The sequence below is a fragment of the Vespula vulgaris genome, chromosome 5 (assembly GCF_905475345.1).
Source record: "Vespula vulgaris chromosome 5, iyVesVulg1.1, whole genome shotgun sequence".
Taxonomy (NCBI): Eukaryota; Metazoa; Arthropoda; class Insecta; order Hymenoptera; family Vespidae; genus Vespula; species Vespula vulgaris.
In genome coordinates, this window is record NC_066590.1 from 388,685 (window position 1) to 405,799 (window position 17,115).

The 17,115-nt window shown below is 30.7% G+C and overlaps 4 protein-coding genes across 9 annotated transcripts; 3 read left to right on the top strand and 1 right to left on the bottom strand.

Moving 5' to 3' along the window:
- Nucleotides 1-384: 384 nt before the first annotated feature.
- LOC127064125 (ATP synthase subunit b, mitochondrial) lies at nt 385-2,065 on the top strand. Its single transcript, XM_050994718.1, has 4 exons — nt 385-551; nt 902-1,054; nt 1,187-1,539; nt 1,693-2,065. Exons 1-4 carry the CDS (start codon nt 524-526, stop codon nt 1,867-1,869), a joined length of 711 nt encoding a protein of 236 aa, XP_050850675.1. The 5' UTR covers nt 385-523; the 3' UTR covers nt 1,870-2,065.
- Nucleotides 2,066-2,503: 438 nt separating this feature from the next.
- On the top strand, nt 2,504-5,539 carry LOC127064121 (golgin subfamily A member 5). 3 transcript variants are annotated; one of them, XM_050994713.1, is made up of 8 exons: nt 2,505-2,630; nt 2,837-2,983; nt 3,105-3,478; nt 3,564-3,951; nt 4,109-4,313; nt 4,376-4,615; nt 4,686-4,919; nt 5,011-5,539. In XM_050994713.1, the coding sequence occupies exons 2-8, from the start codon at nt 2,886-2,888 to the stop codon at nt 5,068-5,070; spliced, it is 1,599 nt and encodes a 532-aa protein (XP_050850670.1). In that variant the 5' UTR covers nt 2,505-2,630; nt 2,837-2,885; the 3' UTR covers nt 5,071-5,539. The 3 variants fall into 3 exon arrangements, with proteins under 3 accessions (XP_050850669.1, XP_050850670.1, XP_050850671.1); XM_050994712.1 differs by having other exon boundaries at nt 2,504-2,983; XM_050994714.1 differs by lacking the exon at nt 2,837-2,983 and having other exon boundaries at nt 2,506-2,630.
- Nucleotides 5,540-5,995: 456 nt separating this feature from the next.
- LOC127064119 (armadillo repeat-containing protein 8-like) lies at nt 5,996-9,896 on the top strand. Of its 2 annotated transcripts, XM_050994706.1 has the most exons (8): nt 5,996-6,292; nt 6,416-6,489; nt 6,817-7,267; nt 7,341-7,835; nt 7,933-8,224; nt 8,313-8,836; nt 8,956-9,122; nt 9,248-9,896. In XM_050994706.1, exons 1-8 carry the CDS (start codon nt 6,266-6,268, stop codon nt 9,282-9,284), a joined length of 2,067 nt encoding a protein of 688 aa, XP_050850663.1. In that variant the 5' UTR covers nt 5,996-6,265; the 3' UTR covers nt 9,285-9,896. The 2 variants fall into 2 exon arrangements, with proteins under 2 accessions (XP_050850663.1, XP_050850664.1); XM_050994707.1 differs by lacking the exon at nt 5,996-6,292 and having other exon boundaries at nt 6,421-6,561.
- Nucleotides 7,867-12,493, bottom strand: LOC127064120 (islet cell autoantigen 1). 3 transcript variants are annotated; one of them, XM_050994711.1, is made up of 7 exons: nt 12,326-12,493; nt 11,843-12,111; nt 11,407-11,749; nt 11,029-11,304; nt 10,583-10,947; nt 10,320-10,498; nt 7,867-10,225 (listed from the first exon to the last, which is right to left on the bottom strand). In XM_050994711.1, the coding sequence occupies exons 1-7, from the start codon at nt 12,334-12,336 to the stop codon at nt 10,106-10,108; spliced, it is 1,563 nt and encodes a 520-aa protein (XP_050850668.1). In that variant the 5' UTR covers nt 12,337-12,493; the 3' UTR covers nt 7,867-10,105. The 3 variants fall into 3 exon arrangements, with proteins under 3 accessions (XP_050850668.1, XP_050850666.1, XP_050850667.1); XM_050994709.1 differs by having other exon boundaries at nt 10,320-10,947; XM_050994710.1 differs by having other exon boundaries at nt 7,867-10,242; nt 10,320-10,947.
- Between the last annotated feature and the right edge of the window lie 4,622 nt (nt 12,494-17,115).

Consider the following 17,115-nt stretch of genomic DNA (forward strand, 5'->3'; position numbering starts at 1 on the left):
AGGATAACAGTCAGACTATTATAATTATAATTCTTCTAAACATACTATAACGATTTATGTTGTTGCAAAGTAATTTACCAGTTAAAATAATTTCTAAATAAATCTATAAACGATCGTGTGTATGTTATGTGATTAATATAAATATATATTACTAGATTAAAAGTATATATGTGAGACTTTTTATAACTTTTATACGTTCTAATAAATATATTTAATTTTAGTATTGTCATTCAAACTTACATAAAATAATAATTAATACATATTTTTCCTGAACACATTAGAGACCATTATCTATCAAAATTTTTCCATCTGATTCCATCATTCGAAAATCAAAGTAACCAATAAGCAAGCAGAAATACTAATAAGCTACTAACTATTACTTACTGCCTGTTATCGCTCGAGTTAAAGAGGTTAGTCTCGGATGGTTTCGGGCAATCTCGTACAATTTCGGAAAATATCGGATTGTCTCGAGATTTTATACTACGGAGACCCGTGGAAGTGACGACAGAAGAGTGGTTCCAAAATGTTGTCGAGACTTGCCCTTCGTAATGGTAATTGATATTTATATTCAAGATGAAATAATAATTTTCTAAAATACAACAATAGTGAACATATTTTTGATATTAATGCGATACATTATATCATATCCGTTGCTATTACCATAATTTGTATATGTAGTTACCGTTTATTTCATTTCTATTATATAATAATATATTTTTCAATTTTGTCAATATTTCAATAAATTAAGTTTTAGTTAATCGATTCGATTTAAACCAAAATTAATTATATTTTTTAAACCTCTATTAATAGCTAATGGACTCATTTGTGCTAATGATAGATTATTGATTGATTTGTTTTGCGATAAAATCTTATAAAAGGAATGTATTTTTATGTTATTTAGCTCAAACATTACCATTAGCTATTCGTGGTATACAGGCAGTTACAATGTCAAATGGCCCTAGACCCGTACGTCTAGTAGATCCACCTCCTGTCAGATTTGGATTTATTCCTGATGAATGGTTTACTTTCTTTTACTCAAAAACTGGAGTAACAGGTAATCTGCAACAAATAATAACTTTTACCTGTATTCCTTTATTGATAACGGTAGTAGTTATATATGTTTTATTTAAATTATAATTAATTAAATATATATAATTATTTTTTATATAAAATTTTTTATTTTCAGGACCTTATATGTTTGCTACTAGTGTAGGAACATATTTACTTTCCAAAGAAATATATGTCCTAGAACATGAATTTTATAATGCTCTTTCATTTGTGGTTATATGGATAATTTTGGTTAAGAAATTAGGGCCTCCTTTATCAAAATATCTAGAAAAAGAACAAAATGCTGAAATTGAGTCATGGGAAGAAAGTAGAAAGGAACAAATCGACACTGCCGAAGAAAATATAAAAAATATAAAAGATGCAGTATGGAGAGCCGAAGGACAAAGCCTCCTCATGGAGGCCAAGAGAGAAAACATAAAAATACAGTTGGAGGCTGTATATAGGGAACGTCTTGCTCAAATTTATAACGAGGTAGATCATTTTTATTCTTGTCATATATTATAAAAATATATTTAAATGTAGTTCATATATTATTAATCTAATGAGATATAAAGGTAATACTTCATACACACATATACACACAAACACACACATATATATATATATTAATATTTGTATTTTTAGGTAAAGAATCGTTTAGACTACAATGCTCAAATACAGATAGTAGAGCGAAGAATAGCTCAAAAACATATGGTACAGTGGATCATAAAGAATGTGTTAAAAGCCATTACACCAGAACAAGAAAAAGCAACTCTTCAACAATGTATCAAAGATCTTCAAGCACTTGCTTCAAAAGCATAAGGGATTATTATAAATATAAATACAAATAAAATCCTTTATGTAAGTCTGTTAGAAGAAATAGAAAGATTAGTATGACTCATTCTAAAATAGACTATGAGTATACTACAAACGAATAAAAACAATATCTTTATTAATTAAACAATATTATTATCAAATTTTGATGATCTAATAAAATCTTCAATACAGCTTGATGATACCTCTGTTTAACCGAATTTCTCTTCTCATGTGTCATGTTTCTTTTTTTCTATTTTACTTCTTTATATAACCGTAGTACTTTTATTTATTGTTATTATACATTTCTAAGATATAAATTGTAAAATGAAAAAGTATTACGAATAGAAGTATTTTCCATGAATGTTTACTGTGTTTTTATATTATAAAAAATTTGAGATTTCATCCATAAAATGAAATTCAAGATCTAAAATAATTGCAGCTCTAAAAATCGCTAAAACATAACAAAAATTTTTTATTTATATATAAAAATCCAAAAATATCGATTTTAATAATACTTTCTAGAATTCCATGATCAAACGAAAGTGCTTATTTCAATTTGGTCCAATCAGAACAATAGATATTATTTTTTCTTAATCCTCCAATCCTCTTTTAATGAGCCGTCCCATATTTTCATAGACACAACCATTCTATACGTAAGTATAAGCTTTATGGTTGTACTTTTAACCATGATTGCAATCAGCTGCGATATGTCGGAATTGTAGATGAAACCAGCTTTAACACTGAACGAGTTGTGCGAGCATTTGCGAGTATGTATTTTGGTACTTTTCGGTACTAATCTGTAGTCGTCATCAGTTGTAATATTTGCGATAAAAAACGAATGCAGTTTTAGTTTACCAATTTGTTTATTTTTCAAATCACTTTTTTAATGCAAGTATTAACATAACGCATTAAAATAAAAAATTGGAAATCAAAAATTTGTTCATTAAATTTTTACAAGTATTTTTATTGGTAGAGAATTATAGTAAAAACGTCATAGCACATAGGTGTGTATATGTGTCCAAATGGCTTGGCTGTCAGATATTACAGATAAAGTAGAGGATCTATTGAATAAGATAGATAAAAATAGTGCAACTGTCTTGAACAGTGATTATTGGAAGCGGTAAATATTAATATTATTTTTGTAATGAAGTGCTGTATATTTACACTTAAGAACTAGATATTAACTTTATACAGTACCAAACCTCTTTTGTGTAAGATCTATGTATTTATGCCTATTTCAGCTACGATAATAATATTATTACAAAATCTTCCTTGGAAACTCCAAAACAGTTTACACACGAAGAAAATCTTTTGGACTATCTAAATACATCGTCAAAAAGTGTGACAAAAACAGTGGAATCTGGACTATCGTCGCCAATACCTTCATTATTAATGGAACGACCTACGAATAATATAGATTCCATATTACAATTATCAGTTCAGAATAATGAACCAAATCCTGAAAGTACATGTACTTCTATAAATACAATTGATGGTGAAAATTATAGTTTTGAAAATGACCTACAAATTAGAAATATGCATTTAAGAAATCAAATACATAGATATCAAGATAATGCTTTTGATTCACAAATGATACAAAGAGCGGCAGATGATGGTAATTATATATAATTCTTAATTATAATTTTAATTTTTTGCAATAAATTTGTACAATTTATTTTCTTTCTTTAACTTATATCTAGATCATACTTTGGAAGTTGTCGAGCCAAAATATTCATATGATTCAAAAGTGCAATCATTAGACACAGATGAATTAATAATTTCACCTGATACTTTATTAAAATCTTCATCTGAAACTTTAACAGATCATCAAAAACAGATTGTAGTGTTAAATAATAAATTACAGTCCTTAAGAACTACAAACATCCAAATGTTAAAACAGATGACAGATTTACAAACTGTTCTTAGTAGAAGTAGATTAGAATTACTTTCCACTAGATCTGAATTAGAACAACATAAAGCAAGAGCTTTTAGAATATTACAGGACAAAGAAAAGTTAATAGCAGAGTTAAGACGAAATGAATTTACAGGCATAGATGATGCTACTCTTGTAGAATTAAAACAATTGAGGTAATAACTATAAAACTATATTACTATAATAATATATTATAAAACTATAATAATTAATTAAACAATTTCAAAACAAATATTAAGCATACTAAGTTTTAAAATAAAAATTATTATATATATTATATATACATAAATAAATATATAGATAATATTACAGGCAAGAACGCGATCTTCTCAGAGAAGAAAATCAACAAACTCATGAACAATTAAGAACAGTACGTGATGAATTAAATAATACTGATCTTAATTTAGAAAAAATGAGACAAAGATATAATGAAATAAATTTAAAATCTCAAGAGAGTCTTGCAAGTGAAAGACAAAGAAGACAAGATGCAGAAGAAATTGCAAGATTACACTCGGAGGTAACATATAGTATATGATTGTAGATTTTTCGATTAACAAAAATAAGAATAATTTATTTTAGGAGATAAGGTCACTAAAAGATGAAATAACTCGTCAACAAAATAATTATACTATACAAATACAAAAACAAGATGCAGAAATATCTAGACTCCGGTTGCAGTTGTCTGCAACATCTACACCAAATAGTGAAGTAGAATCTAGATTAGCCACTCTTACTCAAACTTTAGTGCTGAAACAACAAGCACTAGAGAACATAACAACAGAACGTAATGCATTGCGTCTTCAGTTTGAAAAACTAGAGGTAAATTTAATAGAATAAAAAATTTTATTTATTACTTAATTTAAATTATAATAATATATCTTGTTATTAGCTTGAGTTTAGAACTATTATAGGAAATTCCAATAGAAATGTAGCATACAATAATACAAACGATAATGATGATGTAAAAACTCAAGTTCCTATGTTTTTAATGGAAACACCATTTGATACTGGTGTCACCAGACGAGTAAAGAGAGCTTATTCTTCATTGGATGCTATCAGTATTCGTACAGGAGTTTTTTTAAGACGATATCCACTTGCAAGAATTTTAGTACTAATTTATATGGCGAGTATATAGCAAATTTTATTCTAATTAATTAAAATCCTATTATTGCTTACTGTGTAAATATCTGTTAATTATTTTTTACGTTTTTTAGGCATTACTTCAATTCTGGGTTCTTGTGGTACTCTTTTCACAATCACCAGAAGCACATTGATATAAATTAACATTAGATAACTAGAAATCATTGTTATTTTTATATAGATATTTAGCAAAGAAGTTAATTATTGATAGAGTTATCTCAGTATGCTAAACTTTTATAAATTATTTAATTATCATAAATTAAGGTATATGTAATACTCTTCATTTTATTCTTAATATTTGAAAATAGACTGTCTTGAAATTTTTAACAAAAATTAATCATTGCTTAATGAAGATCTACCAAAAATTTCGATTCACTTTGATTAATAATTACAAAATGATAAGCATTTTAAATATTGTGGTATCAAATAAAAAGTTGTAGAAATTGGGAAACTCTAAAGTGAGAATGTTTAAAATCTAATAAATCTTATTAAATAATTGACGATAGAAGAATAAAAGTATAATACACACGAATATACATTGATTGTATGCAATTCATGTCGATGCTTCGTGTCAATAAAAATTGCAAATTCTAAGAGAAGAAAGATTCAGTCCTTTAAAACGTTACATTTGCCACTGGATAGGATCGCCAACTGTTGATAGAATTATGAACTGATTATAAATCAAAAATTTTTGTTACCTACGTATTAACATCAATTAAAGTCATATTTTATTATTTCTGATTGATAGTGACATTAAAGAGCTCTTAAGTTAATTTTTGTATAAATTATATGATGGTAGAATTTTGATAAACATCACTTTATTATTAGAATCATATTTCCTTTTTAAATGGGTGATTTAAGCCTAGGGAATATTTTTAAACAATGATTACAATTATGTAGAAATATTATTACATGATACTTTCCCAAATCCTACGAAATTTATATTCCTATGTGATATCAAATCGATAAAAAAAAAAACAATAGTTATAAAATACAATTTTTTTATCTTTGACGTGCTATCCACACAATTTATACATCGGATGTTATCATTTTTATACAGAGATAGCAATATTAATGCACCTATTGGCAAAGGCAAAGGAGAAAAACTTTCATTGGACCGAATTAATTTCTATAGTTGGTAGAACTGTGACAAAATTTGATACAATATCAGAACGTAGTTTATCCTCATTCCTCGGCTTGAGCGTAAAAATTCCGAATATTCACGTAATAAGGAAACTGGCATCGATTGTTCCTCGTGGTGAACGGTCGTACCAAGAATAATACAATAGAAGATTTAATAATACTTATGTAGAAATAAAGAGGGAAAGCATGGTTTCGGTGATGCAGCCATTCATGGTGAGTCAACGAGATCAGATTTACAAGTTTGCACCGGTTTTGCTTTTGGCTTTGGTATTAATATCATGTAAGTATAGTTAATGACAGTGAATTAAAAAAATGACTTTTCCATTATATCCTTAGGATGTTGAAAGTTCAAGGAGCTACATCGATGAGCTGTATTCGCCGGATCCTCATAAATGTTTACAAGCAATTATGTGAGTGAGCGTGAGACTTAACCTCTAATTCCGATTATGCACAAATATCATTTTTAGAAGATACATACCAACGTTAGTCATTAAGAAGTCATGAATTAGTTATTAATTATATAAGTGATTCGTATAAAATTTTATTATTTAAATAAATCGTAAATGTTTACTTTGCTATTTATTTTGAATTAAGTGCTATTACTGTGATGAAAATAAATTTCACATATTTGTTTAATATATGTCTCAATTATCTATGCGATTCTTGTTTATAAATATATATATATATATAATCCTTTGTATATAGAAACTGTAATAATATCAGATTTTTTATTTTAGATGCCTTAAAAATTCTGTAATTGGAAGCAATAGACAAAAAGGTTCAGTAATAGCACAAGGTGTAGTGCCTCGATTGTTACAATTACTTGGTAATTCATCTGGCACACTAGCAGAGCGTATACAGCTAGAATCAGCTGTAACATTAGGTTCTTTGGCTAAGGGTACTGATCAACATGTCTTAGCTCTCATTGACTTGGGTGTGGTACCATTACTTCTTCAAGTTTTGCTTTCTATGCCTATCTCTGATTCCAATGCAGAAGGAAAAGGAAAAATATTAGATTCATTAAACGAAGCATGTCTGCGTTGCTTACGTACAGTGTTCCAACACACCGCAGCACCTGTTCATTCTATATACCAGGATCCTGCTTTGGTGCCACGTTTATTATCATTAGCAAGCCGATCTGTTACTTGTCAAGTTTGCGTAGCAACAATCTTAACAACGGCATGTAAGGTATGAATATATAATGTGTTTGGGCTTTTAATTTTTCTATAAGTAAAAAGAAATTAATTTATTTTATTGTTAGACTGCGGAAGAACAAAATGCCCTTTCTAAAGGAGGAGCGGTTGAAACATTAGCAATGCAACTCGATTCGCCGTTAGCTGATGTACAATTGCCTGCATTGGCTTGTCTTGCAAACATGTGCTATCAAAATCATATGGTGTCTGCTATGGTTGCGGGAGCAACAACAAGTAATACTCTTAGAGGTAAACTTGTACCCGTAGCGTTAGGACAATTGATGGGACGTGAGAGAAGTTCATTAGTCCAACTGGAAGCTGCAAGATGTATAGCTTATATGCATAGGGCTGGTGCATTACCGTCTACAGATCCAAGAGTCGTATATCGTGCTTTACCTTGTCTTGTGAGACTTTGTCATAGAGATCGGCCACCACGAGAAAGAATAGCTGCAGCAGAGACATTAGCTTATCTTACAGAAGTTGATACTGATTTGCAACGTTTAGCTTCTATTAGTAATCACCTTATTCCAACATTAGCCGAGTTATTAAGACCACATTCACAGGTAGAGTTTAAATATTTTGTTGATATCGGTATTTAAATATCTATGAATTTAATTGCTTTATTTAACACAAAATTTATTTTATTATTCTTATTTATAGGTTCAAGATGCGACATTAACACAAGATATGCGCCAAGCTGCATTTAGAGCTTTTGCTTCTCTTGGTGCTAATGATGAAGACATTCGAAAACGCATCATAGAAACGGAGAGTTTAATGGAACAAGTTGTTTCTGGTTTACAAGATCCTGGTGGTCCTCGAGTTCGTTTAGCTGCAGTTAGATGTTTACATTCTCTTTCTAGAAGTGTGCAACAGCTTCGCACAACGTTTCAAGATCATGCAGTTTGGAGGCCCCTCATGCAATTACTTCATGGTGCAGATAAAGGGTTGGAAGGTATCATATTATTGTTGGTAATGATAAATAAATATACAATGCATACAATTTACTGATCCAATATGATTTTGTTATCATTTCTTCATAGGTAGAACAGAAAGTGAAGATGATTTATTGACTGTTGCCTCAAGCACTTTGTGTAATTTATTATTAGAATTCAGTCCAAGCAAAGAACCAATTCTTGAATCTGGCGGAGTAGAACTATTGTGTTCTCTTACCAAACGACCCGATCCAGCATTACGATTAAATGGCATTTGGGCTTTGATGAATGTTGCTTTTCAAGCGGAACAACGTGTGAAGTCACAAATATTATCTTGCTTAGGCACTGACCAAATCTTTCGTCTTTTGGCTGATCCAGAATTAGCAGTTTTAATGAAGACGCTTGGTTTGTTACGAAATTTGCTTTCTACAAAAGCACACATAGATCGTATAATGGGTGAACATGCAGCTCATTTTATGCAAGCAGTTATATTAGTATTAGAAGATCCAGAACACCCAGCAGATGTAAAGGAACAAGCTCTCTGTATTTTGGCAAATGTAGCTGACGGTGATCGCGCCAGAGATCATATAATGGCTAATGAGGATGTTTTAAAGAAGCTAATGGATTACATGGTAAATATTAGTCGTTTTGTATATATTAAGAGAGACTAATTAGTATTCTAATAACTAATTAGTAATGTAAATAACTGTATATATTACCGAATCTTTTATTATATATTTCATTATCATAGATGCATAGCAATGTAAAGCTACAAGTTGCAGCAATTTTTTGCGTGTGCAATTTAGTGTGGAGAGAAGAACCTGGAGCAGCACAACGTCAAGCACGTTTAAAAGAATTAGGCCTTTATCGTATTCTTCAACAATTACGTCACACGAAAGATTCTCAACTATTTGATAAGTATGTTGCTATTTATTTTTTACTTTTTCTATATTAAAAGTCATTACACATGTATATTAAAAACATAGAGCATGCAATATAACATATATAATGAAGTTTTAACGTTATTATTATTTTTATTCCAGAGTAAAAACTGCCATGGCACAATTCTATGATGCATGAACATTGATCATGTTAATGACGAAGGTTAGATTTTGAATTTGTGAATTTTTTATTTGAATGATATTATTTGATGTAGAATTAATACTGTGATCCTGTGCTTTTGTTAATACATAAGCATCTTAAACCTACTGAAATAAGGTGAAAACAATATTTCTAAGCCTGAGCTTGTAGCTTATTTACACTATATTTATTTTATTTAAAGAAAAAGAATTATCTTAGAGAATGAACATATACTTTACGTATAGGAGAGAAGGTATGAATGCTGCTTGGTACCTTCCGAGTACCTTTCAAATAAAATAGTTTTTAATCCGAGTTCTCGATTGCAATAAGGAGAATCAAACATTTAGAAACATTACAAATACAAGAAAATATGAGAGTGCTTATATACATTCGATGTTTCAGTGCATCTTCTGGCAAATTGTACTATAATCTTTACATAGTAATCACATAATACATTTTATTATCGTGAGAACAAAATTTTTTTCATATATTTTAAATAAATATTTGACTAGTAGACCTTAATACATGTTTGGAGCTTGTATCTTTGGTAGAGAGCTTGTATGAAAAATTTATGAAATGGAAATATATCTCTTTATCATGGTTATGTTTAAACCATACTCTTAAAATATATAAATTTAATTATATTTTTAATTATTTTGAATAGCTTAAATGCAGGTATAGATTTATGCAATCACGTAATGTTGATAATGGATGAATATTTCATCAACACTCAGTATGCATAATGAAAAATAAAGCATCATTCTTTGTCCTGTTTATGCAACTAATCATGTTGTGACAATATCATATCAACGTCATACAGATTATACAGGTGCATCTCCATCATTACCCAAGCTTTCCATTGGATTATTAGCTAGTGGATCGAGTTCTGCAAATAAATCTAACCATGAATTACCTTTGCCCTTTCCAACCCTGTTTTTTTTCTGCAAAAATAAATGTACTATTAATCAAATATTACATATATATAAACATTTGATATATGGAAACTATTTCGGATATCTTAACGTAAAAAATTACCTTATCATCTGTATTTGTAAGTTGCATATCCTTCTGTCCAACACCAAGTGTTGCATCACCTAAACTTTGTTTTAATATATTTGGTGGCAAAAAGGTATCATTTAATATAGCATCCCACTCATTTGAGTTACTACTTTCATCTTTGTCATTAATAATGTCATTTAAAAATGCAGCATTTTCTGAAGTCAATAATTGTAATGGTTGAGTGCTCTGGGTGCTTTGGTTTTCTGATACTGTAGAAGAAAAGTCTGTTAAGTTAAAACCTGTATCGCATATATCAAATACATCCATTGCCAAATCCAGATCTGACAAACTTTTATCTATATCTAAATGAGTTTTCACATTTATTTTGTCTATTTTTTGTTTGCTATCATTTATAGATTTATTTATTTCAAGGTTCAAATCTCCAAAAAATTGATCGAGTTCTCTGTTATGTTCGCTATTAAGATGTTCTACTATTCCATTTTTGGTTGAACTAGTATTTAAATCTTTTGACTCCAATACATCTTTCGGGTCAGATTCGATATCTAAGAGTTTCTCATTTTGTTTATCTGTACATTCTGTAATTGGTTTTATCTCTTCAGCTTCTTCAACATTATCATGATAATCCGTTTCAAAAAATAATAATCTGAAATAAAAAAAATTGGTATTTCATTAGAAAAAAAATTTCTTATATCACAAATAATCTTATTTTTAATCTTTAACTTACTTATCTTTATTATCAGGATCATCATCCCCACCAGTTTCCTGTGCCAATTTAGAAGAGGTTTCTGCAAGTTCTCTTACAACCATAAAATCGTATCTTTGATAGCCTTTGAAGCTATTCGCTATTGTAGAATAAGCTTGTGCAGATTTTTTAGTAAAATTAAGCAGAGTACTTTGATATAAAACTAAGGCATGGCTAAACATATTACATCTGGCAGCAGCTAACAAATCTACTTTCTGTAGGCAGTCCAAAGCCAAGTTATCAAATGCTAGTTTCCCTCTATATTTTAAATAAAGAAATGTATGTGGTAAACTATATCATAGACAGATGGTTCATATTATTTCAAAAGAAATATTATTAATTATAGATAAAAAAGCTTACTGTCTGACACGTGTTTGAACCTTTCGAAATCTCTCCAATTGTTTAGAGGTATCCGGATCCAATTCTTGAGAAATGTTCTTCATCCATGATAATGCAGCTCGATATTCTGTCCGTGCTTTTTCCATTGACTGAACATTTTGCAATGTATCTTCTATAGCTCTTTGTCTAAATGTTTCAACCTCTTGATATAACCTTCCCAATGGTACTCTTAGAGCGAGTCTTTGTTGTCCAGAATAAGACAAAGATTTTCCAACAGCTAACATCATTTTGCCAGCTCTTGTTTTATCTTGTTTACCAGCTTCTTTTAGAAAACGGCCCATAGCATTTTCTTCTTGCGCAAGATCTAGAAATCGAAGATATGATGGTTATAAACATTATTGTTTCATTACTGTTTGGATAATTATAATTTGAGAATCATTTTTAGGATTATACTTACTGCATAATCTTTCTTGATATTTATCAATAACTCTTTGCAAATAGAAACAGGATTCTTGAATACTACGAAATAATTCCAGTTTGGCATCCAATTCTGCATCTGAAGCAACTATGCAGTCATCTTCTTTTTTTCCTAATTTACGAGATAAGGCTTGTTTTGTTACCCAATATTGATGTTGCATCTTAATAATTGGCGAATCATTTTGTGCATTTGACTTCTGTATCCAGCGATCAAACGAATTTCCCGATATTCCTGAATTGTTTCTATCACTTTTAACATAGAAAAATTGTTAATCTTATTTAATTTTATTAATTTTATTAATATAAAATAATCTGATTAAAAAAAGAAAGTATGTATTTACATAAGCATTTCCAATAGCTTTATTCATTTACTGATATAGATCTAATCAAAGCAAAAGAAATGAAAATAGAACGATTTTATAAGTTTTTATCTATTTGTAAATATTACTGAAAAAAAACTTACTACGTATTCATGACGATTACTATTCATTCGTTTTATATTGATTGGTATGACGAAAAACGATACATTCGATCAACGCATTAATGTATTTACACGTTTAATACTAGTTTGACGTTTCAAGCGTATGTCATGTTACTGCCGTTTTACAATCATGGCTACGTTCGCTTAGAGCAGTAAAAGGCTTGTATACATGTAAACGATATTTCATATACAAAAAATTCCAGAAATTGGATTTTTTATTACGCGCATTTGTTATTATACGAAAGGTACATAAAGTTTACGATAAAATAAAAGAAAAATAGTGTCAGATATATTTAGTTATTTTAATATCTTGAACGATTTATTTTATTTCGTACATGTGAATACAACTTTCAGTGAATACTTGCTATGACAATAGATAGTATCTATAGTATTCACATTTTTTTCTTTGTTCTGCCATATAGATAATTTCATTTTTCGAAAATTTTCTTTTTTTTCTTTTAGTAGATTTTCTTAGCGAATGAATAGATTTTATAAACATTTCATTTGCAAATAAAAATTAATTCTTTCAACATATTTTTTCTACACACAGGAATTGATCGCCTAACATTCAGGAATATTGATCGCCTAAAAGCGTTGAGTAAATGATAGTACTGATAAAAAGTCAATTTGATAAAAAGAAATAAAATTAAAAATTTTATAATCTATATTAGTATAGAGATCTGATGTATTAACAGAAATGAGTAACGTAATTTACCATATCATATTTATACAAGATGTTTGTTTCAAAAAGAGTTCAATCAAGTAACGTAAGAGCGCACCACTGTACAATGATAGGACAACCCCTTATGACAGACAAAATTCTTACATTCGTGTATGATGCGATAAACAAGGTAAAAAGCAGATGTAGATAATAAAATAGCATTTGAAACTATAATAAAAATATTAGTAAGAAAAGCATAAATGAACGTTATACGATAATATACGAACGAGATAAGATCCTTTACGTCTAATCCGTGAAAACGAGGACAATACGTTTGAGGTTTTAAACGATCATAACCGACGATCATAATCGATGAATGTAGCGTAAAGGAAAACGATAATGGTGCAGACATTCGGCGACAATCCTGTAAGGATGTTGCTTCATTTATAGTCGCCTTTTATGGTCATTTCTCACAAGAGATATTAATGCTTTAGATCGCCATAAGCATTTGCTAAAACAATCAGGAAAAATTATGTAGAAGAAGTACATATGTGTGGAATAACGAATCAAAATCAGATCTTCTGATAACAGAAAGAATTTTGAAAGTTAGGATAATGGATGATGATAGAAATTTTAAAAGTCCTCACTTACCTCGTAATCGCGTCCGTGTCAAACTTAGTCAAAAAGTTGTCAGACGAAAGAAGAAGAGAAGTTCATCCGCGCGCGAAGCGAATCGGAAAATATTCATTTAATTATAAGAATCGAGAACATCAAAGAAAATTTTAGAAGATTTTGGAATATTCGAAAGGAATGGTAGAAAATGAAGAATACGAAACAGTTCAAGTAGGGCCATCGTCGATTAAGCTGCAGGCGAATGGTTTCTTTTATCCTGAACTTATTTTCTTAAACTTTTCGGGTAATATCCACACTTTATTCCTTTCAAAGAAAAGGAGAATTTTCGTTGGTAAGCTTAAAATCTGAAACATATAGAGTAAAAAAGGGGAAAGTTACGTTTAATTACTGGCCTGGAATCAATCGACCATCGTCGTCTCGAGTTTAAAACGAGCTGGCTCTTTAAGTATTTGTTTCGTGTCCGTTAACTTAATCATTGTAAATCATATAACACTATTGCCGCTGAGAAGATCGGTAATAACACTTAATCACGACTCATATCAAGAGTCATCACGCAAATGATAGGTAAAGGGTTAATGACTCAAGTAGTAAGCATAATGTTACGAGCAAAAGGATGTTGCACTGTAATTTTAAAGCTTCCAACTACCATTAAGAATAATCGAGATCTCAGATGCGGTTCTATAGCTATCTTCGAAGTACATAATATTTTATAACAGTTGCGTACTCTTGATGTATCCCTTCCGCTTATCCGGCCCTCCGAAATCAACTATTTACGGCTAACGATTCCACAATAGAAGCACGAATTTAGGGTTAATAAGAAAATCGAATCCTTCCGACCAGCAACGCCAAGGTAAAATATTAGAGATTGTAAAATATGGCTTGCAAAACGTGATGCCTATACTCGTCCGATCGAAACAATGTATCAGCGAATCTGATATTTCTGAACCCGAATGCACATAATTAGAACACGAATGTATATCTGGTTAGCCTTCTCGCAGGCGCCAGCAACCTACGCACATCCTACAACCTGTCCTATATTTTCCAAGCCCTCATAAACGTATAAGCGAAATTTTATGAAAGGAAAGTCTCGATGTTTATCGACGTACGAATAGTTTTATTTATTTTTTTGACTTATCTCTGATACTATATAAATATCTCTGATAGTATATAATAAAGAACAATAGATATTATGATATAAAGATCACCGCGCGTAATTACGCAATTAATAGTTTTCTTCGAATTCAATTACCACGATAAATGTAGCAAAGGATAATGCGAATTCGCTAGAGAAACAGCCTTTGCAGTTGCTCTATCGTTACCATAATCTGTAATATTCAAACTGTAGAAGTCTTCTATCTATGTAGATTTCTCACTCGTTACATAAGTGAAGTCAATTAAATGATCCTGTATTACATTTAGGAAGCGTTAGTAATGAGTTAGACGCGAAAAGATATAGATCGAAAATTAATTATAGCACGAGTCCTTTTCGAATAACTTTCTTTCGTTTTCATTTTTGAGTTCGATCTGCGAAGCAGTGTCTACTCCTTGATAAAGAGTTCGATTTGCATTCTGCTGAGATGTGAAATAAAAGAAATCTTTGAATCTTGAATTCATCTCGAAGAATAACATTTAAAAGGGCAACAAAATTCCTTATAATTTTTCTTACGTATCTTTGTCGCAGCTGTCAGTATACCGAGGATAGGATACATGACAGCAGCGGTGATAAATACTGAATTACGCAGATCCTTTTGGTGCGAAGGCGCCAATAGGTCTGGCTCCCATTTCTCCCTAGAACTACCTCAGCATTTACTTTTCCCTTCTGTTTTTTTTTCTGTTGGTTTCTTTCAATCCATCTGGGACGCTGAATTAATTGCCTCACTGCTTATATTAAAAATGATAATTTCCTACCGTTGACTGGCAACTCGTTAGATTCTCGCTCGAAGAGAATATATGCTAATACAAATAGAAAATATGGTAAATAAATATTTTGCAGATCGTACAATTTAGAAAAGTCATTCTCGACATAAATCATCACAATAAAAATCGCCCGACGTGAAGGAAAGATACAAAAGTCACACAAAAGAAGCTCGAGTCGTCTAACGAATATTTGTCAAGTCTTGCTTGTTGCTTTTAATGAGCATATTCCACGTCATCGCGACGAGTTAATTGTTTCTTAAAATAATTGCTCGAATGTACGATCAACGGTATCATCGTCTTTAACTTTTCTAATAGCGAAGCTTACTAGAATTTCCAATTTTCTTTTTCTATTTTCTTTCGAGAACGAACTATTTTTCTTACTTTTTCTGTAAATAATACATGATTTCACTTTCATTAATTTCTTGAGGCAAACTTTTATTTCATTTTTGTTTCCTTATCTTTCTGTTTTTCTACGTAAATACGTACATACAGTTACGATGTATACGTTCGTGCCTTCATTTATTACGGCTCTCGGAAAAATGACGAGCTGTATTAAAGCATCCATTGCTTTAGAGACAACTATCTTCTATTCCGTGTGCTTTACGCGATACGAAAGGAAAATTAAAATATTCGAAGGAGCCTTCGTTGTAGACATAAAAGTAACCATTGTGTATCTTCTTCCACGGTACTGATATATCAAATATATATATAGATATATATGTAACTATAAATATAAATTGCGAAGTTCATTTTGAAATTAAGATCTTCGAAGGGCACCAATTCCAGACTCTTGATTTCTTTCAAACATTTCGAATGCGCCTTCCCACGTAAATTCATCGAGCGTACGTAATCGTAACTAGAACTCCGAGACTCGTCGAATGTTTTTTTACTAAAAAAATAAATGAAAATCTCAAATTAAAAAGAATGTACACTTTTGCGAACTCATTGTTAATAATTAATTAAAAAGTTTTTTTTATGAAAAAATAATGAAGGAACATAGGTGTATAGATAAATCAAAGACAGCAATCAACGGACGACAGTCAAATTTGTTGAAGAATAAGAAAAATGCAAGTTAATTTGATTTCGCACGATTCGTTGACTTACGCCAGTTTCTGTCATTCATATTTTCATTGTGTAGACGGTCCTCTACAACCGGAGCCACAAATATCGTGGCGTCATTCATGAAAGTTCATTCATAAGCACATTTAAGAAACGTCGATGCTCGATGTCGAGACGCGGAGTCTGCCGGCTATATTTTTTCTCTTTCCTCTTTCTCTTTTTCTTACTCCCTCTTCTGGCACCGTTCGTGGTTTCGTTGGATTTTCTGTAATATTATCGTGAATTTCTGGGTGGAGACTAAGCTCGATGACGTAATAAGAATCGCGTACGTCCTGTCAGGGAAAGGAGAAACGCGGGGATGACGATGACGACGATGGTGGTGGTTTGTGGTATTGGTAGTAGCGGTGGTGGTGGTGGTGTTGGTGGTGTTGGCGGTGGTGGTGGTGGTGGTGGTGGTGGTGCAAGCATCGACAATGGTGGGTAGGATTGTAGGAGAAATCTC

Excerpts from the sequence above, each read along its gene's own strand:
- LOC127064121 (XM_050994712.1), top strand. The coding sequence starts at position 2,886 with ATGGCTTGGCTGTCAGATATTACAGATAAAGTAGAGGATCTATTGAAT. Across the intron at positions 3,479-3,563 it reads ACAAAGAGCGGCAGATGATG|ATCATACTTTGGAAGTTGTC; the intron begins GTAATTATATAT and ends ACTTATATCTAG. Across the intron at positions 3,952-4,108 it reads GTAGAATTAAAACAATTGAG|GCAAGAACGCGATCTTCTCA; the intron begins GTAATAACTATA and ends ATAATATTACAG.
- LOC127064120 (XM_050994709.1), bottom strand. Across the intron at positions 11,750-11,842 it reads ATATCAAGAAAGATTATGCA|ATCTTGCGCAAGAAGAAAAT; the intron begins GTAAGTATAATC and ends TTCGATTTCTAG. Across the intron at positions 10,226-10,319 it reads TTACAAATACAGATGATAAG|AAAAAAAACAGGGTTGGAAA; the intron begins GTAATTTTTTAC and ends TTATTTTTGCAG.
- LOC127064125 (XM_050994718.1), top strand. The coding sequence starts at position 524 with ATGTTGTCGAGACTTGCCCTTCGTAATG. Across the intron at positions 1,055-1,186 it reads CTCAAAAACTGGAGTAACAG|GACCTTATATGTTTGCTACT; the intron begins GTAATCTGCAAC and ends TTTTATTTTCAG. Across the intron at positions 1,540-1,692 it reads TTGCTCAAATTTATAACGAG|GTAAAGAATCGTTTAGACTA; the intron begins GTAGATCATTTT and ends TTGTATTTTTAG.
- LOC127064119 (XM_050994706.1), top strand. The coding sequence starts at position 6,266 with ATGGTTTCGGTGATGCAGCCATTCATG. Across the intron at positions 7,268-7,340 it reads TCTTAACAACGGCATGTAAG|ACTGCGGAAGAACAAAATGC; the intron begins GTATGAATATAT and ends TTTTATTGTTAG. Across the intron at positions 8,837-8,955 it reads AGAAGCTAATGGATTACATG|ATGCATAGCAATGTAAAGCT; the intron begins GTAAATATTAGT and ends TCATTATCATAG.